Source organism: Gasterosteus aculeatus, chromosome 21 (genome assembly GCF_964276395.1).
Source record: "Gasterosteus aculeatus chromosome 21, fGasAcu3.hap1.1, whole genome shotgun sequence".
NCBI classification, from domain to species: Eukaryota; Metazoa; Chordata; class Actinopteri; order Perciformes; family Gasterosteidae; genus Gasterosteus; species Gasterosteus aculeatus.
The window spans coordinates 1,381,338-1,408,053 of NC_135708.1; the positions used below are offsets into that span (position 1 = coordinate 1,381,338).

The window sequence follows — 26,716 nt, forward strand, 5'->3', positions numbered from 1 at the left end:
ACATTGGTCAGGAGGGGGAAGAGTCAACAGAGAACCACCAAAATGCAGATCTGCCAAGAAGTAGAAGCTGCTGGAACACAGTGTCCATGTCCACAGTCGTGTTTGGCATCTCCATGGACGGAGAGGCTGCCGTGCAGGAAGGAAGCTCTTGCTCCAAAAGCGCCACCTTAAGGCTCGACTGAAGTTTGCTGCTGATCACGTGGACCAAGATGAGACCTTCTGGAGGAAAGTTCTGTGGTCAGACGAAACCAAAAAATGAATGAACTAACGCAGATCAGCTGTTCTGGAAGCGGATACTCAGAGTAAGTCAACTCGGAGTTCAGGGATAGACTCAGAGTTTGTTGAACCTCCTTTCTGGAATACCCCCCACGTCTACCGTCAAGCACGGTGGTGGTAGTATTATGCTGCCAATGGATCTGGTGCATGTGAACAATGCTGAAGAAACAAGTCCATGTCAGAGAGCCATCACATTTAACTGAACAGCACCAATTCTGTTGTCCAGAGGAGCGGTCAAAGATTCAACAAGAATCACAGGACAAGGCAGGAAGTGAAGTTACCCACGGATACAAGAGGCAGAAAACTACAAAATAAAACAGGACGTGAACCCAAACCCTGAAAAAGCTTCAGGATCTCCTGGTCTGGTTTGGATTGTTCAGGGAATTGTGGCAGAATCTTAACTGCTGCCGGCCACATTGTTGTGTCGATGTTTGTATAGAGACTGTGCATATCCATGGTGAAGGGATGTGCCGTCCAAAGAGATGTTACGGACTTCTGGAGGAAATCATAAGTGTCCTTGAGGTAGCTGGCATGGAGGTTATATGGGGGGGTTTAGGTAGGGATCCAGGCCACACCACACGATAGCTTTCATCGTTACAGTCAGAGACTACAGGCGGCCTGGAGGCATTCTGTGGGGAACGGGCCCTGATTTCGGTGGTTTGTGGATCTTAGGTAAAATATAAAAGTGTCTTACGAGGGGTGTCCGTAGTAGACAGGTAAGAGCCTTGTTTGGTAGCTGAGGTTCCTTTACGCACAACGGAGTTCAGAATGGTGCCGACCCAAACAAAAATAGGTCATTTTTTGCACTTCAAAATAATTGGTTCCCAGTCCCATATAAATATTTGCTTAGGCTGGGCAAACTTTTAGCCCATGGTAGTCCCGTGTGTCACAGGCCGGCTCATAGCCTGTGGCAAGAATGAGGGGACACAAACACCAAGTATAGGCCAATCAAAAGAAGAGTTTATTATAAATCAAAAACTAGTAACTTTAAACAAAGAAAAGGAATGAGGTGTGCGGATATCATAGTGTAAGGTGTATGTAAGGTGCATGGTTGAGTGAATCTGTATGTGTAAACATGACTGAGTGTGAACAACGTAAAACCTTCAAAAGGAACAAACAAAACAGGATCATACCTGGAGGAGCAGAGAGAAAGAGAAGTGGTTAGAAGCCTTCTTATACCTAGAGCCCAGGTGGCTCCAATCGCTAAAGACCCTCCTCTGCCTGCAGGAGGAACCGCCCCTGTAAGGCCGAGGAGGAGCCGTGACACCCCCCTCCTTAAGATGAGGGTCCAACCCTCAGCCCCAAAATTTGGCCCACATTGAAATCAATCCAAACAGTTCCCTCAAAATACAACAAAAAAAATACCCGTCCTGGCTCCTAACAGTCACCCTGTGTCCCCCTCCTGACTGTCCATACCTCAAACTCTGCAGCCCTGGTACCCAGGGAGTAAATTAAGAGAAAAGAGGCGCAGACAACCCGTAGGGGTCAACAGAAAGAACATACCAACTAGGTTACAGGAGCACGGGACAGAGCGTCAGCAATGATATTATCCTTGCCACTAATATGTCTAATATCAAGGTTGAACGGTTGCAGGAACAAAGCCCAACGCATCAAACGCTGGTTGGGATTTTGCAAGGACTTCAAAAAAATGAGGGGGTTGTGGTCAGTGAAAACAGTTAAAGGGGTCAAACCGGAACCAACATAGACCTCGAAGTGCTGTAGAGCCCAAATGAGACCTAAAGCCTCCTTTTCAATCACAGAATAGTTCTGCTGATACTTATTAAATTTCCGGGAGAAGAAACTGACTGGACACTCAACTTGGTCATCATTTTCCTGGAGAAGCACAGCCCCAGCACCGATTTGACTGGCATCTACCTGTAATTTAAAAGGTTTCTCGAAATTTGGTGCTGCCAACACAGGCGACAAACACAGAAGAGCCTTAACTGCATCAAATGCCTCTTGACAGTGGGTGGACCAGATGAATTCAGCTTTAGCCTTCAACAAATTTGTCAGTGGGGACACTACTACCGAAAAGTTTTTACAGAAAGCACGGTAGTACCCCGCCATTCCCAGGAAGCGCATGAGTTCCTTCTTTGTAGAGGGCTGTGGAAACTGCTTCACAGCCTGGACTTTTGCTTCCACGGGACAAACAAAACCCTGACCAACCACCTTGCCTAGGTATGTGACTGTAGCTTTGGCAAACTCACACTTTGCCAAATTGATGGTCAACCTGGCCCACACCAGTCTTTGAAACAAGGCTTGCACTCTGCAGATATGCTCCTCCCATGAGTCAGAGTAGACGACCACGTCATCCAAATATACGGCACAGCCTTCCAGACCTGAGACCACACGATTCATCAGCCGTTGGAAGGTGGCTGGAGCATTCCGCAAACCGAAAGGCATCACTGTGTACGAAAATAAGCCAAATGGTGTTATAAAAGCAGCAATCTCACCAGCACTTTTGGTAAGGGGCACTTGCCAATATCCCTTTAAAAGATCAAATTTGCTAACAAACTTTGCAGACCCAACTTGATCAATACAATCCTCCATCCTAGGAAGAGGGTAAAGGTCTGCTTTGGTAACATTGTTAATTTTTCTATAATCAGTGCAGGGTCTGAAAGTGGAATCAGACTTTTTTACAAGAAGACAGGGGGAAGCCCAATCGGAACAACATGGCTCAGCAATACCATTGTCCAACATATACTGTACCTCTGTTTCCAATTTTAGTCTCTTCTCCTCAGGTACACGGTAAAATCTCTGTTTGATAGGCTTCGCATCTCCGATGTCTATGTCATGCTCTAGTAAATGGGTTTGTGATGGAGTGTCAGAAAACAAAACATTGTAGTTTCTAATTAGAGTTACCAATTCATCACGTTTCTCCAAATCTAAATGATCTACCAAAACCCCAAGGTTTTGCAAAGTCTGGGAGTTTTTCAACCGACCCTGCAGGACTTCATCAGAAACCCTAATGACCTCCTCCTCTCCCCCATCCACAAAGTTTAAGCCACAAGATACAGTGACTGGAGCAGCAGTCAACGCTGACTTCACTACTCGAGTGCCCTCCACTTTAATCACGGGAGTGATAACATTTTAACAGGTTCACATGGCATAATTTAGAGGACTTCCTATACCCCGGAGTTTCAATAAGATAGTTCAATTCTGACACTTTGCGCAACACATTAAAAGGACCACAGTATTTTGCCTGAAAAGGTGAACTTACAAGAGGCAAAAGAGCAAGTACACGATCACCGGGAGTAAACTCACGCAACTCCGCCTGTCGGTCATATCTCAATTTCATTTTCTTTTGAGAACATTTTAGCTTTTCTTTCGCCAGTTCTCCAGCTCTATACAACTTCAGCCTAAATCCATTTACATAGTCAATGAGGTTCCGAGGTGGTTCTTCAGGCAAACAACCATCCTGCAGCACTGCTAAAGGCCCCCGTACCTTATGACCAAACACCAAATCATATGGGCTGAACCCTGTGCTCTCCTGTACTACCTCACGAGCAGATAGTAGTAACCAAGGTAACCCCTCCTCCCAATCTGCAGACAGTTCTGTACAGTACGAACGAAGCAAAGATTTTAAAGTTTGGTGAAATCGTTCCAAAGCTCCCTGGCTCTGGGCATGGAACGCAGTAGACTTGTGTTTAACTTTTAGCTGTTTGAGAACCTGAGCAAATAAATGGGAGGTAAAGTTAGAACCCCGATCTGACTGGATGATTTTTGGAATTCCAAATGTAGAAATGAATTGAGTTAATGCTTTAACTACTGCTTTTGAAGTTATGGTACGCAAGGGAAAAGCTGCCGGATATCTCGTTGCGTGACACATAACAGTTAATAAGTAGTTATGACCTGACTTAGACCGTGGTAAAGGCCCAACACAATCGATAATAAGATGCTCAAAAGGTTGTCCTATGGCTGGTATTGGATACAAAGGAGCTGGCTTCACAACCTGGTTTGGCTTGCTTGTGCAACCCATTTCCTGACCAACAGTCCCTCAAGAAGAAAATAGCACTGAGCATTATTCCTCACCGCTGCCTCAGGAACAACTCTATCAAACAGATCAGTTAAGGTAGTATCGGCCTTTTGCTCAGCTATCAATGACTCTCTAGAACTAGTTAACTGTTCAGTTTGGAGTTTAACTGGCAACTCGAGACTTTCTGGCTTACTCTCAATCTTCTTGTGTGCGGCAGAGCGGGTAACAGCACACCCTGGAAATACCTCAGGAGACACACAACTGTATTCTGGAGATACCTTTGCAGGGGGCACTGAAGGTTGCTTCTTAAAGATGTTTATTTTGCCATCCGCCCACACCTTACTACCTGCCAAGTCATTCCCCAGAATCATGTGTATTCCCTCTACTGGCAACTGGGGTCTAACCCCAACCGCTACATCACCCGCTACCAGACCACATTTTAGAGTTACTACATGTAAAGGGGAAGAGAATGGAACTAAACCCATGCCACGTACCATTACACAACTGCCAGTATCAGACACCTTAGAGAAAGGCAAAATGGACTCCAAAATAAAAGAATCCAAAGCTCCAGTGTCTCTCAAGATCCTAATTGGAACATTGTGGTTGCCATCTACCAGCGACACCACACCATCCGAAACAAAAGCTGAAAAGTCACCTTGGTGAGATTGAGAACCAAACTCAACTTTTGGCTGAAAAAACTCACCCTGATGGTCAGAGGCTGTACCAGAAACGGCCATCACAGCCGGTTTAGCTTGAGCTAACTTCTTTGATCTAAGTAACGGACAATCTTTCTTCCAATGTCCTTCCACTAAACAGTAGCGACAGGTATTATCTTTTAATGGTGCTTTAGGTCCCCCAAAACCAAACTTCTGTGGCCTTTGGAACGAAGCTCCAGAAAAAGATGACTTACTATTCCTAGGAGTAAAGTTTTTAAAGTGCATATCACTATTTGACTCAAAATGGCTTTTATGGGTTAACCTGTGCTCATCTGCAAGGACTGCTGCATCACTTGGCGACTTAACTTTTCGCTCATTAATGTATGTAGCAACCTGGTCAGATACAGAGTTTTTGAACTGTTCTAACACGATCAAGTTAGACAGATCCTCAAAAGTACTAGCTTCAGAAGCTGTACACCAACGATTAAATGCAGAAGTCAAATCGCGAACAAATTCAGAATAAGTCTGCGAATCTTGTTTCTTCCTGTAACGAAAACGTTGACGATATGCCTCTGGTACGAGCTCGTAGACCTTCAGAACTGCTGATTTAACTTTAGCATAAACTTTACTGTCAGCTACACTCAGTGCTGAAAAAGCCTCACGTGCCTTACCTGTAAGTGCACATTGCAACAACATAGTCATGTCCAGATCTGACCAAGCTCTAGCTTCTGCAATACGATCAAATAGCGTAAAGTATGTGTCTGGATCTGACTCATCAAATTTAGGCAACAAACGAAGATTCTGTGAAACGTCCAACTGTTGTACTCCTTCTGGTCTATTGACATTCCGCAATCGTGCTGCATCTCTAACTGCATTTGCAACAGCTCCCGCTGCTGCTCAAAAGTTAATGAAGGGCTAGACTGAAAACTTGCACCCTCACTAACAGAGTAACCCCAAAGAACACCTATTTCTCTAAGACCCTGCTTTAATCTAGCTTTGACAGACTCTTTAAGTTTTCCATCATCAATCTCAATCTTATAATGGTCAGCAATTTCAATTAACTGCTCCTTAGTACACAATTCCAAAGCTACCTCTGAAGGAGTTTGAACAAAACCACTTAGAATAGAAGCCATTTTCCTCAACCAATACAACTATTACCAACTCTGAGGGAAAAAAAAAAATAATGTACACAATTCACCTACTGCCAGTCTGGGTTTAAGGACAGGAGCCACACCCCACTATTCTCCAAAAAAAACTAACTAACTGGCCCCTAGTCTTCGTGCAGTCACATGTGGTGGGTTTTTATGCACACAAAACCAGCAGAGTGGAAAGACAACCAGAAGCTGGCTGCCCCCCCACATCCACGGAGGTGCTCCCGAGCCGATGTAGGGGAAAAGGAAACAAGGGAAGCTCTACCCACGTTCACTGCCACCTAAAACAAAAACACCACGAGCCTCCTATTGATACTCGCTGATAAGCCTCAAAAGGAGAGGACTCCCATCTGAACCAAACCCCAGAAAAAGCAGAGTGAATTGTGAACTCAAACTATAAAGCTAACCAAACAAAAGGAAGACCTGGCTCTCAATGCTCTCTCCAACAATATTGGCCAAACTAAAGCATCCCCTCAAACAAAAAGTTTGGCAATCTAACCTAACACGATTAACCCAAGTTAACTACAAAACAATAATCAACATGAACCAAACTTCAAGTAAACAAATATAATCAATGACAAAGCCAAAACAATCTAGACAAAACCTTAACCAAATAAGGCAAACTATTAGAATACTCAAATACTAACGACTAAAGTATAATTAACTTTAACTTAAGGACGAGCCCCCATTTGTCACAGGCCGGCTCATAGCCTGTGGCAAGAATGAGGGGACACAAACACCAAGTATAGGCCAATCAAAAGAAGAGTTTATTATAAATCAAAAACTAGTAACTTTAAACAAAGAAAAGGAATGAGGTGTGCGAATGTCATAGTGTAAGGTGTGTGTAAGGTGCATGGTTGAGTGAATCTGTATGTGTAAACATGACTGAGTGTGAACAACGTAAAACCTTCAAAGGAACAAACAAAACAGGATCATACCTGGAGGAGCAGAGAGAAAGAGAGAAGTGGTTAGAGGCCTTCTTATACCTAGAGCCCAGGTGGCTCCAATCGCTAAAGACCCTCCTCTGCCTGCAGGAGGAACCGCCCCTGCAAGGCCGAGGAGGAGCCGTGACACATGGATCTAGAGGTACAATTCCAAATAGGCTGTCACAACAGGGTAGCGGAAGCAGGACTCAATAGCAGGTTTAGATCACAAAAATACTGAAATCCAAATGCCTAGGTCAATCAAATGTCCCATTATCCATCTCAAATTAACGAGATGATTGATGTCAGGCTATCTCGGTTCGTCAAAGGCTGATCGGCGCACAAACAGTCTCGGTAGTTTGAACCAGATGTCAGTCATCAGGATAATCACGCGTGCACGTCCTACGTCAGAAGGATCGATAACCAAAACCAGGATATTTTAACAGTATAACGCCGAATAAACGCAAAGGAAGAGCGTCTTTTTACTATTAAAGTTTCTGATAATGATCTGGTGCTCGAATTCAAACCTTCAAACAGAACTTTCACTATTGACGACACATTGGGTGAACACCAACAGTGAGACAATTCCTTTATAGTCTGGTTATTGGCCCCTGATCCCAGGATGGTTCCTCGTTATTATTTGTTAAATACTATTAATTTGAATAATTTAATGTTTCTACCTGCTGATAAACAGGAACCTGCCAGATGCCAACAGGTGCCATTGCTTTTTAACTTTTGATTGATATACGAGGGTGAAACAATAAACAATAAGATTGTTACACTTTTATTAACCAAGTTTGGGTGTAAATGTTGAATATTGAACTACAAATTAGTATTTTAGGCGTTTTTGATACCTTTTTACAGTATTTTTTGCTGAACTTTTTACTAATTAAGTGAATGAACAAATACATACTGTGAAAATTAGTCAAAGTATAGTCATACAAGTTTTAGTGTACTTGAGCACAGTACTACTAAGTACATGTAGTGCTTTTATACTGTGGGGATGCTTACCATTGTGGCACGGCTGCTTCTCAGTGTGCTCCTCAGGCTTTGCCTCTGTGTTCTTTGGGCCTGATGCTGAAGGTCCACCTGGATTATTTCCTCCTTCCTCCTCTTTGGGCGTTTGTACCTCCTGCTGCACCCTGCTCTCCAACACCACCTGACCCTCCACATCTGTCTTCATCTCCTGTCCTGAATTGTGTCTCCTTGGCTGTGTCTCCTCTGCTGTGTCCTTCTCTTGCCGGCCACTCTCCCCTGCCTTCTTCTGGACCTTTTCCTCCAGGTCTTCCAGAACACCAACACGCATTAACAAAAGCAATATTCTCTATGATGTTGCTTCATTTGACATCACTGCAGCACTCAGAAGACGTTAGGATGAAGCTGCTGCTGCTCACAGGCTGATTCACATGATTATCAGAAGGAAGTAAAACCCAGACTGTACCTGTATTTGTCAGAAGGTAATTAGTCCATGGACATGCGTGTATTAAATAAGGACATGATAAAGTAAGCAGTGCTACAATGTCTTCTCACAGCTAATACGCTTAGCTGCTTCTCACATGTGTGTTTGATAATGTGGCCCCCCGGACTGGAAGGAGCCCTGTAGAGAGTGACAGATGATACCAGGTGGTAAGTATGGGCACCTTTGGTTGCCTGGTTCTTCCACGTCTCCCTGTTGTGGTGAATCTCCTTGTTCCATGTGACCTTGAAGCCCTTGAAGTCCACCGTGGTCAGAGAGCAGCTGCCCTCTGAGCCTGTACTCTTCACACTGGACCTCTTTCCATCACTGCCACTGACACTGTGGTCACTGTGGACAGTGTAGACATGTGCACACAAACACACATCCTGTCAGACGTGTTGAGGTAGAAAGCTGGTGCCTCTTATTGGACAAAGCAACGCCGTCAACGTTACCCTTCAAAGTAAAAGCATCAACGTGTTGACATGTAAACGGATGTAAATATTGTTTCCTAGCGTGTTTAGATGATAATGCAGCTGTGCTGTTCATGCTTAAGGTTATAGTGTATTAAAGTACTAGTTTCCTTAAATAAACAGTGTGTAGCGTATCGGGGATCTGATGATGGAACTTGAATAGATTCTTACTATATGCTGGTTTTTAATAGTGTTAAAACTATCTAAGGAGGGGTGGTCATGTTCCTACGGTGGCCCAGAATGGACACATGGAAACAATTGAAATTGGGCCTTTTGAAGGTCTGTTTTACTTTCTATCTGTGACTTCCTGTCTTGGTAGTAGCGATCTGATGAGATGAGGACGTCAGCCGATGGTCCGTGAGGGGAAGACGGGAGCAGGTTGGGGACGGCTGATCTACACCACAGGATCATCTAAAATAAGTGTTTGTAATCTTCTGTTTGTCACCTCCAGCGTCTGAAGGCAGCCGTTCCAGATCGCGATGCCTCCTCAACAAGCGGAGTCACAGTTTTCTCCATCATTTCTGTCGGCACTGTAAATGTTGGTTCCACCATGAAGTCAATGAATCCTGCCGGATACGGAAGACACGCCCACTTAACAGATTCACTTCACCTTGTTGATTCTAATTTGTGTCGACATGTTTTTACTATTTGATAGTAACTAAATAATCACTTAGTTTTCATGCTACTTCCACACGCACAACAACTAGATACGAATGTTGGTCCAGCGTATAAACATCTGAACTTTTCTCCCAGATGAATCGATATACTGGGACAACGGTTTCCATAACAGAGGTACACTGGAGCAGACTGTTCATTAGATAGCAGATAAACAAACAAGCAGCTTTGTGGTGTAAATGATTCTTATTCTATTACCAATCTGAGACTGGGCCACCATGGTGGGTTTGCGGTCACAGAGAGGAGAGAACGGTAGATCCAGCTCCGCTTCTTTATCCCCCTAAAAACGAGTAGACAAAGCAGCGTTACAAGGTGCTGCCATCAAGGCTCACCAACACAACATGTCAGCATCTATTTGCTCATTTCTCATTCCTGTGTCATTTGTACATAGAATGTGGATTTGCCTTTACATGTAGTACATGTTACTTCAGTAGCACTTCCGCAGCGTTATTAGTTAGTATCTCTTCCTTTTGTACTTAAGATTGTCTCAGTGTGACCAATGATCTTATCTGGACCCACATGGCTGCTTCAGCACTTCAGACTACATGTACAATCATCCTGTTGTTGTAATGTTTCCTCGCTGAGTGGATTCGGACTGTCGACATGTTTTCAGCCACAGTTCATCTCCTCCCCTCCCTACACGCCTTCCTCCTAAGTCATTGTCTCACATGAACAACCACTGACTGCCTGCTACTGGAGGACAAGTCCACCAGAAGGTGCTGAGCGTCTTCTACTACCTCATTACTAATTCACATGTACAAAGACTAAACCTTATTCTAATGAATGTATACAATCAACTATTGTTAGCAGGTGGTGAGCTGCGAGCGGCAGCGCTGGTTTATCTGATGTTACACTCAGAGTACTCGTCTGCTTGTTTTACCTCTGAAAACAAACTTTGTCTTCCTCTTATTCGTCACTAGTGCAGAGCCATGTGGAGTACTGCATAAATGAAAAGGCCGCTCATTGATTCAAAGTGGTCACCTATCTAAAGAACTCCTCCAGAAGGGATGTGGTCCAGCGATGATGGAGGTCCCAGCGTTTGGCAGGGTGGCTGATGTCAGCAGTGTGCAGTAGCAGGGACGAGGCCTTTGCTTTGTCGGGCCTGCAAGTCCAGTCCAGTCAGTGGACGCGGCGCGTGAAGGGTTGCAAAGCAGAAACAATCATGGTTTGATAGTTTCAGCATTGTGAAGGACTGGAGTGACTGGCAGCATGAGGCGGGACGGACCCAGACGTGAAACACTCACGCCTCATGTTGCTGCAGGTGGCTTTTCATCCCGTTGATCTGCTGGAAGTGGCAGGACATGTCTGTGGCCAACACCATCTCCACCACCAGAGCCCGAAGCTCTCTGAAAGAGGGCAGGCAGTAAAACATTCATGCTCCCTACAGAAGGAATCTTAGATGAAGCTTGGGGAAAGTTTAATCAGAGGAGACTGAGATGCTTTCATCCTGTTGCCGTCACTTCTATATTTCTGCAGCAATGCAGTGCCAGATCGATGCAACTCTGCCCCAAACTACTCAACTTGTCCCTAAAATGAGTCATTTGATTCTGCTTGACTGTAAAATAAGGTGATGTGTTACTCCCTGGTATCATCAGCTGTAGCTCCCTCTAAGCACCAGTAGGAGGCAGTATTTTAGAAGCAATGACTTGCACTGTAATCTGGGGGTTGTATTGTACAGTGAATTATTATTTGAAGTCATTGAATGGAAACAGCGGTAAAAAAGGACGTCCCTTCAGCTGCAGCGCTCTTCTCTTACCTCCACTCGTCTTTGGAGAGATTAGACAGAATGTTCGTGTCATCACTGTGCTGTAGAAGGCGATATGCAGCACTGACGTGGTAGTTCTCCAGAACAGCTCGGTCATTGTACAACATGGCGGTGTCTGACCTGCAAATGCGACACGGCTACTTCAGGAATGATCACCCTCACCGTCATCGTGATAATGCCAACAATGTATGAGGTAAAGCTGCTATCATTCATAGTAGGCTTTTTATTAGGTCACCTGTTAGATATCTCTTCATGCTCCAGTGTTGTCCACTGTCCTCAGAGACTGCAGGGATTGAAATGCTACAAACGATGCTACGTGGGAATTACCTTGTCTGAATATGGAAGTTATTGGTGGTCCCTGTGTGCTCGTAGTCATGAATGGCAGCTGCAAAAATGATGGCAAAGATCTCCAACTCACTGAGCCAGTGCTGAAGGAGAGAAGCAGACAGACGAGGAGGAACGTGTCAATCAGGAGATGAAGATTAAAAACCGTCCTGCTTAACGTTGTGCGGTTCTCCTGCTGGAAGTGAACCAGCACAGAGTCTCTTTGCCAGTTGTCAGTGTGCCTGAACCACCTCGGTTGTTTTCCAGTAGCACCTCAACTCAAATGAAAGCAAATAGAGCTCTTCACCAAGAGGATCTGCTGCAAAGTGCCTCACTGAGTGCTGGAGGTCACTGTGCGAGGAGGCCAACAGGACAACATCACATCAGCAACAGCAGAGCGGAGATGGAGACCCCCGACCCGAGGTCCTCCACCCCCGGGTGGGCCTAGATATCCTGTCCATGAAAGTCACCAACTGGAGAGTCAAAAGACTTCTCCGTCCACAAAGCACATGTAGACTCACGGCGAGTCCCATCCAGCCCCGGCCTTGCCCCCATGCAGCTTTCTGACCCCCGTAGTGACCCACAGGCACGTGGAGGCGGGGCTTGTACCTTTTAATAACACAATGTCTGCATTGTACATGTGGTGCTGCTATAGTCCCTAGACAGCCGTCATGAGGGATTGTTGATGCATTATTTCAACGCAAATTAAGTTGGGTGGTGCTTGTGCTTGGGGGAGGGGCTTGAAAAAGGCCCCGTGGGCCTCTGTTTATTGCGGCCTTGGTTACCTGAGAAGGAGTCTCATTTAGGTTTTAACCATGATTTAAATCTATGTTTTGTCTTTACTTTACTGATTCACTGAACTCTTTCTTCAGTTGTTCTTTCTTTGCTGTAACAACCTACATCAATAAAAGTCACCAAAGTCACTTAAAGCTCCAGTTTGTCATGCAGCCTTTCATCCATTTACAGTCAGAGACAACACTAACTTTGCTATTGCATCATTATTATCTACCTGTCAGTCATCATTCATCCCGTCCCGATTGGATTTTGAGGTAGGAAAGCTGTGATGAGTGACTTGTAAGATCCACTGAGGAAGTCTGCAGGCACTTTTGAAAAGCGTATTGCATTGTGCTTTTACCCAACCCTGAACATACCACCATGCCGGTCTTGAGGAGCAGGTAATGAATGGTCTGTGTGACATCAGCCGCATGCGTCAGGTTGTGATAGGGATTCTTGTGTTTGCTGTAGCCCACTTCCAACGAGTCCACGAAGGATATGAGGGCACAAACAGGGACCTTCAACAGAAGACAAGGAACAACCAGTTGCTTTGCAGAATTGTAGAAGCAATACAGAGAAGTTGTTCTGTTGAACCCAGTACGTTCCCATCAATACTTAGTTCTGCTGTCACTGACATTGTGCTCATTACATACACAGCGTCTTGTCAAAATGGACATACCTTGAAACGGTTGATCAAGTCATATCTGGTGAATAGCTCATAGAAGACAAATTTCAGAGCGTGGTCCCCACTAGCATCGTTCAGTGCAAACACATCAAAAGACCACATGTCCACATGCTAGAAAAGACACACAGAAGCTTTATTAGCACGTGAATGTCCACATAACGGTTCAACTGTTCATTTCTAGGATTCCTTTGTTAAGGTACCATCGATAAGAAAACATAAAAACACCAGTTACAATTTAGTCTGGAGGATTTTGTACTGATATAGAATTTAACAAGGAACTCGTTATTGAATTCTAGCTTCTTTTGTTATCCTGCACCTGCAAAATCTATGGATTTGTGTGTTGAGATCAGTTTATATGTTACTGCTGAAGAAATATAGCAATATTCCACACAAATGGAACCACATTCAGCTGGTTTATGTCGTATTTATCAAGTCCCTTCACGCTACCAGCAACAGGGAGTCAATTAAGCATGTGGATTTTTTATTATCTTCTATTTGTGACTAAATAATTCATATAGTATCAATAAGGAACCTGACCGATAAGCAGTATGGACAGTAGCTGATAAAATCCTAACAAGTGTCCCTCGCCATTATGTCCAGAGTTAAGTCGTCCCACGTGATACCAATCGACCAATCGAGTCCTTGCATTCCAGGCCGGACGATGTGTCTCAACGGTGCATTTGTGTACATTGTTGGGATGCGGAGAACACGGGGAAAGCCGCTGCACGCCGCGCTGTTCCTGAAGTTTATTTGGCGCTTGAGAAACTTCTGGATGGTTCATTACATTCCCTGCCGATGTCCCAGTAAATGCAATCAAAGAGGGCTTTTATGGAACTGCAGGTAATTGAGTCATTCAGTGTTTCATCACTTATTGAAAAGGCGTTCCTATCACTATTCATTACGGAGCTTATCATCTTCATAGAATATGATTAAGGTGGACTCATGATAAGAATAGAGGGAATACACACATACATGCTGATTCACACACATATATTCAAACTCCTGGTTCTATATGGTGCGTTCATGATCCCCTCCTGCTCGTCAGCGGAGAAAAAAGAGCCTCTTCCTTTGAGTTGATTTGATCGACTCTTCCCCCTTTTGAAGTAGGACGCGGACACACAATTATCCTGATGACTGACGTCTGGTTCCAGTTGATGACATTAAGCTGGATCAGCTAGCATGGTTTCAGTCAGCGGGTTAGTTTGAGCTAAGAGGACTTTGATTGGCTTAGTTGCACCACGTACAAGTAACGCGTATCCCTGCTGGCTTTGACCATCAACAGCAAACAATCACCCAGTGGAGTCCACCATGTTTGTACCCTATTCAGCTACGAGGATAATGCAGAGTTTTATTATTATTACCAATGAACCCTTTATGTTATCTGTGTTATATCATTCATGTTAAATGGGAAAACCTTGAAACAAACATCAGACATCATGACTAAACAACTATGAAGGGCCTAATATTCCACATGACTGTTGCATCAAATACACCAAACAAGCCAAACCTCTCCACAAAGATGCCGGCCTGCACTGCATGAACGATGCTGCGGAAGCGTGGCTTGTCCTCGTTACGGCGCAGCATCACAGCCGTCTGCCGGGTGAAAGTGGAAGCCAGCCAGTCCCGAACCTCTGACGCACCGAGTCCGACCGGATGTCACCCAGCTGGTCCTCTGGATCCACCAGCCGCCTGCAAGGAGACACGCATCAGACTAAAGATGTGGCTCTGCGTGATTACGGTCTTTCAAATCATTTTCCGTACAGTTAAAATCCCTCCCAAAAACAAAAAACCCTCCGGGGCACAGCCATTAAAATCATTATCACTTTTTTGTAAAAACAGCTTCCTCTCTGCACCGATTGTTGGAGCACATTGATAAAAACAACAGTAAAAAGGTGGAACCGTGCCTTGACTAAGAACAACCTCCCCTCGATGATGAGTTTGACCTCCAGTGACGGTGGATTAAAGGACCTGGAGAAGAGGAAGCCCACTCCTCCACTGAGGTTGGTGTTGTGGCTCAGCAGGACTTCCCTCCTCCAGTCGGCCTCGTTGGTGCTGTCGCTGTGAGTTTCTTGTAAGAGAACATAAATACACTTTTTTTAATTCATAAATAGATGCTCTCTTCTTCTCATCTCTGGCTCCGTTCACGTTTAAACTTCCCACTTTAAAAGAATTCATTGTGAGTAAGTTTGCACCAAAAATAAAAACCAATAAACTAATTAAAACCCACATTGGAGATTTGGACATTGCCCTTGTTGATTGCTCTGCGTACTTTCCCTATAGCAGCTTCTTTAGTCTGTAGCCCTCCTGCTCGGTGAGGCCGGACTCTTCCCTCCGGCTCATGTGGTGTCTGGCAGAAAAATAAAACAAGTTAAGATCGGGGAAGAAATCTGTGACCTTTACCCCCTTTTTCCCTTTTGTTTTCTTTAAAAACACACTTATTTTCTCAGCACTGTACATTTTTTGTTGTTGGCTGTTACTTAAAAACCCCGTCGGGGCATCGCTGCAGTCCGACAAGCCCTCCTCACGGTCGCTGTCCTCTGACGGCCTCGGCCCCCGACCAGTCTGCGTGTCCTCCCCGCCCTGCTGGTCTTGGCTTCACTGCCTACGCTTTGCGCCTTATTTCTTCTTTTGGGGGCAAATTTTTGCCCCCCCGCCCATCAGTCGTCCTCCTCCTCCTCCTCCTCCATCTCTGCTTCTTCCACCTGCTCAGCCCACCCCCCCCCCACTCGTACTCTTATATCCCCCCTCCCCTCCGCCACCCTGTTCTGCCTCTTCTACAGGCTTCCTACTTTGACCCGCTCCTATCTGACCCCCTCCCTCCTCACCATTTCCCCCTGTAGCCAAAGCCCCCCCCCTACTGCCCTGGACACCATCACCATCACCGTTCACATTCATACTCACCCCGTGCAGGTCAGGCCCAGCAGCACCACTACCGTGCCCCCCGGGGCAGGCGGAGCAGGGACCCCGCGCCCCGGACAGGCTCTCACGGAATGCCCCTCCTCACCGCAGCTGAAACATTTCATCGCCGAGGATGCTGCAAAAATCACGTGTTCATAATCATCCACCTTCACATGGAAGCGGAGGTTGAGCTCCACATTCCGGTTGTTAAGGATCATATTCAGGTGTCTGCGGTGAGACACTACGTGCTTCAGTAACTGAGACGTCCAGACAAGATCTTTGATCGGTGAAACCACCTTCCCGTGTCTGGACAGCTCTCTGCTGAGGAACTCGTCGCTGATGAACGGAGGGACGTTCGATAGAACCACCTTCGTGGCCGGTTGCGTCAGTGGCAACACCTGCACAAACATTTCATTCACCGTGAGGCGCCTCGACGACTCGGTTCACCTTCTCCACCTGGTCCAGGAAGATGACCACGGCGCCGTTCATCCGAGCGGCCGACTTAACGCTGCCGTGCCCGACCTTCTCCCCCACAGCCCGATGTCCTCCACGCTGCACGGGAAGCCCGCGGCGATCTTAATGCCGTGCTTCCTCGTGAGCTGGGAGAACGTGTCTCCATTTACCGTCTAGAGACGCCGACCGGCGAGACACCGGCAGGAGAAAAGAAACCCAAAGAAAAACCCCAACGACTAAAGTGAGAAACAACCACTAAACCACATTAAATTAATATATATAACTAAGGGAAAAAAAACAAATAGAGAAAACCGCTCAAAGACGCTCACACACGCTCACTCCCAGCATGCACCGAGAGAGAGAGAGAGAGAGAGAGAGAGAGAGAGAGAGGTTTGAGGTTTAAAGAATCCTTTATTCCACTTTTACAAAGGAGCCAGAACACAAAACATGAAAGAAAAACCAACAATAAACACACACAGTCCAACAAGCAGAAACAAAAGAGACAGAGTAAACAAACATCTGCATTCTAGCCTGAACAGTTGTTCCCCCCCAGGCTAAAGGCCGCCGCGTGTTTCTGCGTCTGCGTCGACGCGCTGGTTTCACTTCCTGGTTGTAAAGTCCTGCGTGTGTTGCAGAGCGATTCACCTCCAGAACAACAGGTGGAGTCACGTGTTTTGTTGAAGACGACCTGGAGAGTCACGTCTTTGTGTGTGGAAGTCGCTGGTGGCTTTATTTATTGATCATAGACTTTATTGCCCCGTGCATCCACACTGCTGCTTTTCATCAAGGACACATTTGTCCCGTATTTTCCTCCACGACTTTGTTCCCTCGTTTGTGGAGATCTCCCTCCATGAATCAGAGGCCATCCGCCGTCCTCATAGTCCGCCAATGACGGCTCATATTTACGCATTTCTTCCCACAAAAGCTCTTGAGTCTGATCCGTTACCCTGGACCAAGACGTCGGAGCCCAAAGTGTAGCTGCAGATGAACACACACTGCGTTACGCCGCGTATCACACAGTGTGTTATGAGTCTGCTGCAAGGGGCCCTTTGTTTCCTTCTACTGCGCCTCGCCAGTATTCATCTGTGATTGGACGCCTTCTCCTTCCAGCTTTTCTCCTCCCTCCACTGCGGGAGATTCTGACTCTTGACTTGTTGTTGTTGTTTTCTCTGGGGGGGGGGTGTCTGCATAGTCTGTCAATCATGAATTAGTCGACATCTCATCACTATTAGATTGGATTGGTTTGTCAGGTAGGTGAGGGAGGAAAATCCACTTTGGCAAAGATAAGTTGTTGCAAAGGGCAAAAGGCTCATCATTGCTTTTGGTTGTGGAAAGTCTTTGTGGCCAGAGATCCAGAACTGTGTGGTTTGGTTTGGTAAATGTTTCTGAACGTACGGTCAGTGGATAGTTGGATGAGCTGATCCTCCTCTGTCACTGTCAGGCGTGTGCCGTCTGCTGCGTTGTCTCTGGATGGAAACTGTCTCCAAGCCTTGTCCCTGCGCCGGGAGTCAGCCTCAGAAAAGTACTTCCCACATTGTCCTTCCAGCGCCTCCACAAGAACTGCGCGTGTTGCGGGAGGCGAGAGCACAGCAGCACAAACCGGAAGAAGACGTGAGGGAGACGCGTAGAAAGTCACCAAGCTTCACTTTAACGTCTTAAAGTGTCACATCGTGTGAGTATGTCCCGTGACACACAGCGTGTGTTTACTGTGTGTTTGTGTGTTAACGGGCCGTCAACCTTTGCAAGTTCCTTTACCGTTTAGACGAAAAATACGGAAATAAAACGAAAATACGGAAATAACACCGTTTTATTTTAGTTTTTTCGCTTTAAACCAAAAGAGTAAATGTCCTTTTCTGTCCGAATCCAAACACGAAAAAACGACCGATCTGTTTGTCTGTAAATCCCTTTTTGTTTGTTCCTTTTAAAACGAAACCGAAGCGCAGCCGCTAAACCGGAAGTGCGCACATTTTAACAGTAAAACGCAATAGAACGTTTGTACGATAGAAATCCGTCTGTGACGCAACAATATCTATAATATAGCAGAGGAACATTAGAAGAATGAATATGAAACGTCATCGTGTGTTAACAACAGCAGTTGACTACACGCAGACACATTTACATTCATCCACGTACACAGATACTCATTCATCTGTGCGCTGTTTGATGCAATATAGTTATAATATAGTAACAACACATTTATTACTGTAGGTAATAACACAGTTTGTGGTGGCAGACTCGTTGCTGTTGGCTCTGATATTTATTTCCAGTATTGTTGTGTTGCTTCAGTGCTCAGAGACACTTTAAGGAGAGTAAACGTGTTCACATCTCCACCACTAGGGGGCAGAATACGACTATTTAAAGCAGTGGTTCTCAGCTGGTCTGGTGGCTCGTTTGTGAGAGATCTGCGGTCTTCAGTTCATTTACTTATTTTTGTGTAGGTAATATGTTTCAACTTAAATGACCTTTACAAGTAGTTGTGTCCCGTTGTTTCCATTTGTCCAGTTATTGACGTGTCTGATGCTTAACCAGATATTTGAATATACTAGAATATGTGTTTCTATGTCGTGTTTGAGCAGTTTTGGCCGCCCGAGCCAGTAGCAGGTCCATGAGTCTCTGAGAAGTGTCTGAGGCCTTGCGCAGCCAAAAGGCATCAGGTGGGACAGAAGCAGAGACGTCAGAAGCTCTGGACGTAAGAGGGACCTGCCAGTGTCCCTTCAGCAGGTCCAGCGTTGTGACGTAGGTAGCTGCACCCATACGGTCTGCACCGTCCTCCATACGAGGCCACGGAAACGGCTCTGCTACGTGACGGCCTTCACTTACGTCGGTCTGTGCAGAAACGCGGGGAACCATCCGACTCGGGTCAATGGGCCCAAACACGAGGTTTATTTTAGTGGTAAAGTTCAGTCACACGTGACTCAATGACATATAAGGCTGAACAAATAGAACTACATGCATTCATTCACCTCAACAGCTCAATCACAGTTTAGACCAGAAATAGTTCTCATGGAGAAAAACCGACGCACAGCAGTGACGTTGCACGCGCCCAGTTTATTGTGTTAATAGCCGACACATTGAACCCAGACAGCAAGGGGGGACCTGCAGTAAGACATGAGATGTTAGCTCTCAGCTCAGGGAAGCACTTTGAAATGTGTCATTTGGGGTAAAATGTTTTACTTTGGCAGCAGTGAAGCACTTTAAACATTTTTCATTAGATTTTAATATACAGGACTGTCTCAGAAAATTAGAATATTGTGATAAAGTTCTTTATTTTCTGTGATGCAATTAAAAAAAAAAAAACATGTCATGCATTCTGGATTCATTACAAATCAACTAAAATATTGCAAGCCTTTTATTCTTTTAATATTGCTGATTATTGCTTACAGCTTAAGAAAACTCAAATATCCTATCTCTAAATATTAGAATATTTCCTCAGACCAAGTAAAAAAAAAGATTTATAACAGCAAAACAAAATCAAACTTTGAAAATGTCCATTAATGCACTCAGTACTTGGTTGGGAATCCTTTTGCACGGATTACTGCATCAATGCGGCGTGGCATGGAGGCAATCAGCCTGTGGCATTGCTGAGGTTTTATGGATGCTTCAACAGCGGCCTTCAGCTCATTTGCATTGTTGGGTCTGGTGTCTTTCAGCTTCTTCTTCACAAAACCCCACAAATTCTCTATGGGGTTCAGGTCAGGGGAATTGGCAGGCCAATCGAGGGCAGTAATGCCATGGTCAGTACACCAGTTACTGGTGGTTTTGGCACTGTGGGCAGGTGCCAGATCATGCTGTAAAATGAAATCCTCATCCCCATAGAGCTTTTCAGCAGACGGAAGCATGTAGTGCTCTAAAATCTCTTGGTACACATCTGCATTTACTCTGGACTTGATGAAACACAGTGGACCAACACCAGCAGCTGACATGGCTCCCAAACCATCACTGACTGTGGGAACTTCACACTGGATTTCAAGCAACTTGGATTTTGCTCCTCTCCAGCCTTTCTCCAGCCTCTGGCGCCTTGACTTCCAAAACACTTGCTTTCGTCTGAAAAGAGGACTTTGGACCACTCTGCAACTGTCCGGTGCTTCTTTTCCACAGCCCAAGTCCGACGCTTCTTCCGTTGTCTTGAGTTCAGAGGTGGCTTGACCACGGGAACACGGCTATTGGAGCCCATTTCCCGACACGTCTGCGAACAGTGGCTTTTGATACCTGGACTCCAGCTTCAGTCTTTGAAGCTTCCCCAAATTCTGGAAGCGACTCTTCTTCACAATGTTCTTAAGGCTGCGGTCGTATCTCTTGGTTGTGCAGCGTTTCCTGCCACATTTCACCTTCCAACAGACGTTTGTGGATGTGCTTTGAAACTGCACTCTGTGATCAGCTTGCTCTTTGAGAAATGTCTTTTTGTGTCTTACCCTCCTGATGGAGGGTGTCAATGATGGTCCTCTGGACAGCAGTCAGATCAGCAGTCTTCCCCATACTTGTGATTTAGTTTACTGAACCAAGCTGAGTGTTTTTCAAGGCTCAGGAAACCCTTGCAGGTGTTGAGTTAATTAGACGATTCAAGTGATTAGTTGAATACCCTACTAGTATACTTTTGCATGATATTCTAATATTTAGAGATAGGATATTTGAGTTTTCTTAAGCTGTAAGCCATAATCAGCAATATTAAAAGAATAAAAGGCTTGCAATATTTCAGTTGATTTGTAATGAATCCAGAATGCATGACATTTTTGTTTTTTTAATTGCATTACAGAAAATAAAGAACTTTATCACAATATCCTAATTTCCTGAGACAGTCCTGTACAGTATAATTGTGCTTCAACTATAACCTGTATTATTTACCGACACCTCATGCTTGTTTTAAATGATTTACATAGTATATATATATGAATGAATATGGCGCGTGATCAACAAATGACCGTGACATTGTGTCGTTAAAGGCGGCGCGAGGGAGAACGTGTGTGCGGCTGAATGAAGACGCACCAGTCAGCTGGTAGACGGTCCGTCTGGAGCCGCGCGTCACATCTCCCACCTGCTGGAGGTCATAGTTCTCAATGTGGACAAACTGACTACAGACGAGTCGCTCAAACAACTGACTCGCTGCCTGAAAAGTCCCAAAGTCACATCACGTGGATTAAATATAACGTTGTATTATTTCCCTCTGGCGTCGCTGCCTGTTGCTGAGGTGAAATGCATTCTGGGATATTTGGCGCTCACAAGAGCGGACGAGCCTGCCGCGATGCATTGTGGGTGAAATGGGCGGGGCGAGTCACATCCGGGTAGTAAGACCGTTCTCGGCCAGATGCGGACTTCCTGTGAGACTCTGAGGACAGAAACTGCAGAACAACACGAGCTTTCACGTCAGACGCCACAAAGTCTCCAGTGAAACCAGATAAGGTCGCTGGTCGCTTTGACAAGAAGACACCGACAGGGTTCATGACGTCACTGCACCAAACGACCAGGGAGCCTGCGCATGCGCACACCTCAAGAAGTCAACATGACTTCCACTCTTCATGAGAAAGAGGCGGTTTCACGTCTCACACATAAAGCAGGAAGTGAAGTGAAGTGTGTGTCTTTGCTGGCTCGCTGTGTGTTTCACAGTAACTCTGCAGGCTTTGTCTCACTCAATGATTCATAATCCACCGATTCGCTGCTGTTCTTTGGCTCCAACGTCCGCGAGCTTCAAGCACCGACAAAATGTCCCACTCGGTCCAAAGGTTGTGGACAAACCTGCACGTCATATGTGACTCTTCCCCACCAGCTAAAGGTGTGTTTGGAGTATTTTAATGTGGATTCCAGCTTATTGTAGTCAGGACTCTGCCGAATAAAAAAAAGATAATGCGTTGATGTATTTTATCATGATATATACCCTAAATAATGGTTTCCGGTACTGGTTCTGGTCCGGTTTTACGTCCACATGTCGAGCCCACCATCACGTGTTTTGGTTTGTGAGATTAAACGTTCTTCTCTTTCCTCACATCTGTTTAAAAATGTCGTGTTTATCAAAGTTGAAATGTGAACATGGTGGATAGAAAGTGTGGATTCATAGTTCTCACAGTGCCGACGTTTCCTGAAAGCAACACAGTTGAGGACACGCCCCTCACGTGACGCCACGCCCTCTAAGCAGATCAGGGCCAGAAGTCAGAGACAAAGCAGACGTCCTCTTTTACCCGGTAGTGATGGGAATTACGCCTCTTTTTAGAGAACCGACTCTTTCGGCTCCCAAATGGCTCCTCTGATTTTTTTTGGTGCTTAAATTAATTTATCACCAACAATAATGTAAAATTATGCGCAATATGAATTACTAATGTAAAAAAAACACTATCAAATGGTTTTATATAAATACACTTTTATTTATATACTCTACAGAGTGATAAAAAATAAATTAGTGCAAAAACAAACGTTTAACTATTTACAAATGAACTTAACTAACTTTTAATTATTTAAACTTTTTAATACTTAACAAATTTAAAGTGAAACAACATACAGAAGCTTACAGAATCACACAACAAAATATAAATTAAAATGTGTAAAACAAAAAGAAAAAATCAGCATGCAGAGTTTTGTCCTTCAGGGAAGATTTACATTCAGACCAAGTGGCTCCGCTTTGAGGGGCTGATCCTGTTTCTTCTCTCTGAAATTATCTGCCCTGTTTTGGAGAAGATAGAGATTTTAGTCTTGCAGACTCTACATTCTGCATTAGATGGATCAATGTCATTGACATGTGTCCAGATTTTGCTGCATTTCTTGTTGACACTCACTTTAACTTTTTCATGTTGTCATCCTGCATGCTGAGTTTTAGTGGCCTATATAGTGATTTAACATAAATAACGTCCTGATGGACCGCTGCCTCCTGCCAAAGGAAAGCGCTTAAAAGAAACACGACATTTATAGGATGAGGATTTAAAATGACGTCTCTTGACACGTTGTCTCAAGACAACAACACAAAGTGTCCCATGAGAGTTTTAGTGTTGAGGTGAATGAGCTCTGTGTGTTTGTCCTGATGAAGATAATAATGTGTGAGCTCTGCCAGCAGGTTGGTGTGAAGGTGTGAAGGTGTGGACTCTGCTATGAATCAGGCTGAGGACCCAGAGGACGGAGTCCCTCCCTCTGAAGCCCCTCTGTGTGGGGAACATGACAGCCAGACCAAAGCTCAGAGGTGAGAGGACCATCTCCTACTGTCCTCCACTCGTCTCCATGTCCCAACGTCTCTGACTCACTGACTCTGCTTCTATGTGTGAAACCAGGACCCATCAGAGACCAGGACCTGGACCTGGACCCAGCTGTGTGTCCATGAAGAGTAACCGGTCTATGAGTCCTCCTCTAGACTTCAAAGACGTTGGTCCCTCTGTTGATGCAAGGTGAGGGTCTCAGGCTGATAATGAGGTGTTTCTACCAGACTCTCTGGTGGAGGTTCTAGGTTTCTTGCTCCAGGGCCCTTCAGCAGTGTCCAGTGAGGGAGGGAGAGCTCCATGGAGGACTTGGTGAGACCTGTTGGGACTAAACCAAACTGACTGGTGAAGAAAACAGTGAGCTGAAAGACTGAGCTGTTGATTCTCAGTGGGACCAGCAGGACCAGTAGACCTAAACCACTACAGGGAGTCATGTGGTCCAACTCCAGACCTCACGTCATGGACCTTTACCTTGTTTTGCTCTCTGTGAGGACGGACACCATGTGAGCTGATGCTTCATGATTAGATGATGATGTGATGATGTAATCTCAGTGTTTCTTTCAGGTCACATCAGCAGAGAGGAAAGTCTCCTGAACCCAGATGTTTGTCCATGAAGAGTGATCAGTCTATTGATCGATGGATTGACTTCAAAGATGGACGTCGTTCTTATGACCCAGAGTAAGTAGGGCCCTATAAAATCTGTTTCATTTTTCTCAAATTCCAGTTTAATTTTTCCCACAAATTCTCTTTGTTTTTTAATTTTTGAGAATTCGTTTTTTAACATTTTACGCAGAGACAGTGAATTAAGAACTGAAATGTAGACAATATATTCAGTTGAAACTGAAAACTTCCATACATAGAACCTTATTTCAGGCAAAAACATGCTGCACGATAAAAACATGGCAATATCTTTTCTTGTGTGTCCAAACAGAACAGTCATTCAAAAAAAAATTCAGGTTTATTGGTTTAAATTAAACAAAATACATGACTCAACAAAAAATGCCGTTAGTTCTTTGTAAGATCAAACTAAGTAAGAATAGTCCTGTCAATATCTACTAACAAAGGTGCATAACAATTGCAACAGCCCGTGCAGTAAACAATAAAACATTTTGGAAATTCAACTTAACTTTGGTGTAAATATCAAAAACATTGTAAACTTCAATTCCAAGTGCAACTCGGAGCCTTAGCTTGCACAAACTCCTCGCTGATGAGGAAGCAGCATCTTCTCTTTCTAGCAGGCAGATCTCATCCATGTCACAATGGAGAATGATTTGCAGAGCTGCCAGGTCTCACCCACCAGCGTGATGACATGGCAGAGGCAGGTTACATGTACGCTGTTGGGCAACACTCCTCTCAGAGCCTCCTGTATTCCTTCAGACAGTGAGCAGCATTATCAGTCACCACGGCCCAGACGTCATCACGCTCACATCGTTGTGATTGACAGAGAATAGAATGGCTTTGGAAGTATTCACATCTGTCCATGAAGACAACATCAATCAGAAAGTACTGTTGTCCAACGCCTACGATGAAAGATAGAAAATAATAATAACCATGATTAGTATTGTGCGGCACGGTGGTGTGGTGGTTAGCACTGTCGCCTCACAGCAAGAAGGTCCTGGGTTCGATTCCGCCAAGTGGCCTTTCTGTGTGGAGTCTGCATGTTCTCCCCGTGTCTGCTTGGGTTCTCTCCGGGTTCTCCGGCTTCCTCCCTGCGATTGGCTGGCGACCAGTGCAACCCCCAGTGGACTGATTAGGAATAGCAGCTACTTTTATAGAAAAGCTATTTGTGTCTTTGTGTAATTCTCACAATAGTAAAGTCATCCAGCGGGCTGCACTGGACCCTCCGGCAGACCAGATTTGGCCCTCGGGCCTTGAGTTAGACACCCATCATCTAACTGATCTGTGTGTGTTTTAAGTGTGACTCATTAACTGTAAACATCCTCAGATGTAAACACAATGTGAGCTAGTTCCTCCACATCAGTATCAGCAGAGGTCACATCTCGAGACAGCTGCAGGTTTCTGGAGACAGATGACTGAGACTGAACATGTGATTAGAATAAGCTCAGTGCTCTGTGGACCAGCTGACGTGGTCTCTGGACTCCATACAGAGGTTTGGACAAAGTATCGTCAGTAGACTCTGTGAAAAGGTCCCAAGACTAGTTTCAGAAGATCTAAGGAGACTTCTAGAGGTCAGGGGACGGACTAAAGAGGTTTGGAGTAGTTCCATAGGACTTTGGACCAGATGCAGAGGTCCGCAGACGTTGTTTTATGACCCACAGTAAGAACTAAAACCAGATGAAACTGATGACTAACTGTCACTCAACTAATAAACTCTCCGTCATGATCGACAGTCTTCAGCATCTGGTTTTCATCATGATCAATCATGACAGAAGCCAATATCTTTAACTGATGTTGTATTGGTGTTGATGGTCCAAACACCATGTGAGCTGATGGTTCATGTTCCTCCACAGAGAGGACCAGGAGAGCTCAGAGGTTCCCACAGGTCCGTCTGCCCAGCAGCATCAAACACACCTGGACTCCATCTTCATGGTGTGTACATGAACAACTACTTTTACATCTCTCAGTTCATCATCATCTCCATGCTGCACTTTGTAGACCAGTGGATTGTCCGTCTGTCCAACATGGACCTGATGGTGGCTTCCATGTTCTAGTTGGTGTCATTCATAGAATGTTCTGTTCCAGCTGCTGGAGGAGAACATTCTCACTTTTGTGAAGAACGAGCTGAAGAAACTCCAGAAGGTTGTGAGTTCAGATTACCCAGAATGCTTGGAGAAAGAGGATGAGGAGGAGCTGGATGAAGAGCAGAGGAGGAGCAGAGAGGCCTTTGTGAAGATCTCAGTGCACTTCCTGAGGAGAATGAAGCAGGAGGAGCTGGCTGAGCGTCTGCAGAGCAGTAAGAGGATTTCTCTACACACTTACCATGCTGATAAATGAGACCTTCACTAATGTCTCCAGAGATGGACAGAATATATTCATGGTCATTCTCTGAGGAAAGGACATGTTGAAATCTATTCTGTGACTCATTGATCTTCTTTGTTGTC

At 45.1% G+C, this 26,716-nt stretch overlaps 2 protein-coding genes, 1 long non-coding RNA gene and 1 pseudogene across 5 annotated transcripts in view; 2 read left to right on the forward strand and 2 right to left on the reverse strand.

Moving 5' to 3' along the window:
• LOC144390230 (uncharacterized) overlaps nt 1-26,716 on the forward strand; it is a 198,618-nt gene that overhangs the window by 163,037 nt on the left and 8,865 nt on the right. The window lies entirely within an intron of this gene.
• The window catches only part of LOC144390376 (uncharacterized), a 345,224-nt gene that overhangs the window by 87,557 nt on the left and 230,951 nt on the right, over nt 1-26,716 (reverse strand). The window lies entirely within an intron of this gene.
• Nucleotides 1,377-16,518, reverse strand: LOC120813196 (dual specificity calcium/calmodulin-dependent 3',5'-cyclic nucleotide phosphodiesterase 1C-like; annotated as a pseudogene). Its single transcript, XR_013454496.1, has 13 exons — nt 16,477-16,518; nt 16,033-16,286; nt 14,772-14,820; nt 13,126-13,242; nt 12,824-12,964; nt 11,676-11,776; nt 11,340-11,468; nt 10,828-10,929; nt 10,565-10,685; nt 9,782-9,863; nt 9,354-9,474; nt 7,994-8,786; nt 1,377-6,997 (listed from the first exon to the last, which is right to left on the reverse strand). The product of XR_013454496.1 is annotated as a dual specificity calcium/calmodulin-dependent 3',5'-cyclic nucleotide phosphodiesterase 1C-like (transcript).
• Nucleotides 18,335-26,612, forward strand: LOC144390324 (uncharacterized). The gene is made up of 4 exons (XM_078096834.1): nt 18,335-23,641; nt 23,730-23,843; nt 24,219-24,332; nt 26,126-26,612. Exons 1-4 carry the CDS (start codon nt 23,553-23,555, stop codon nt 26,214-26,216), a joined length of 408 nt encoding a protein of 135 aa, XP_077952960.1. The 5' UTR covers nt 18,335-23,552; the 3' UTR covers nt 26,217-26,612.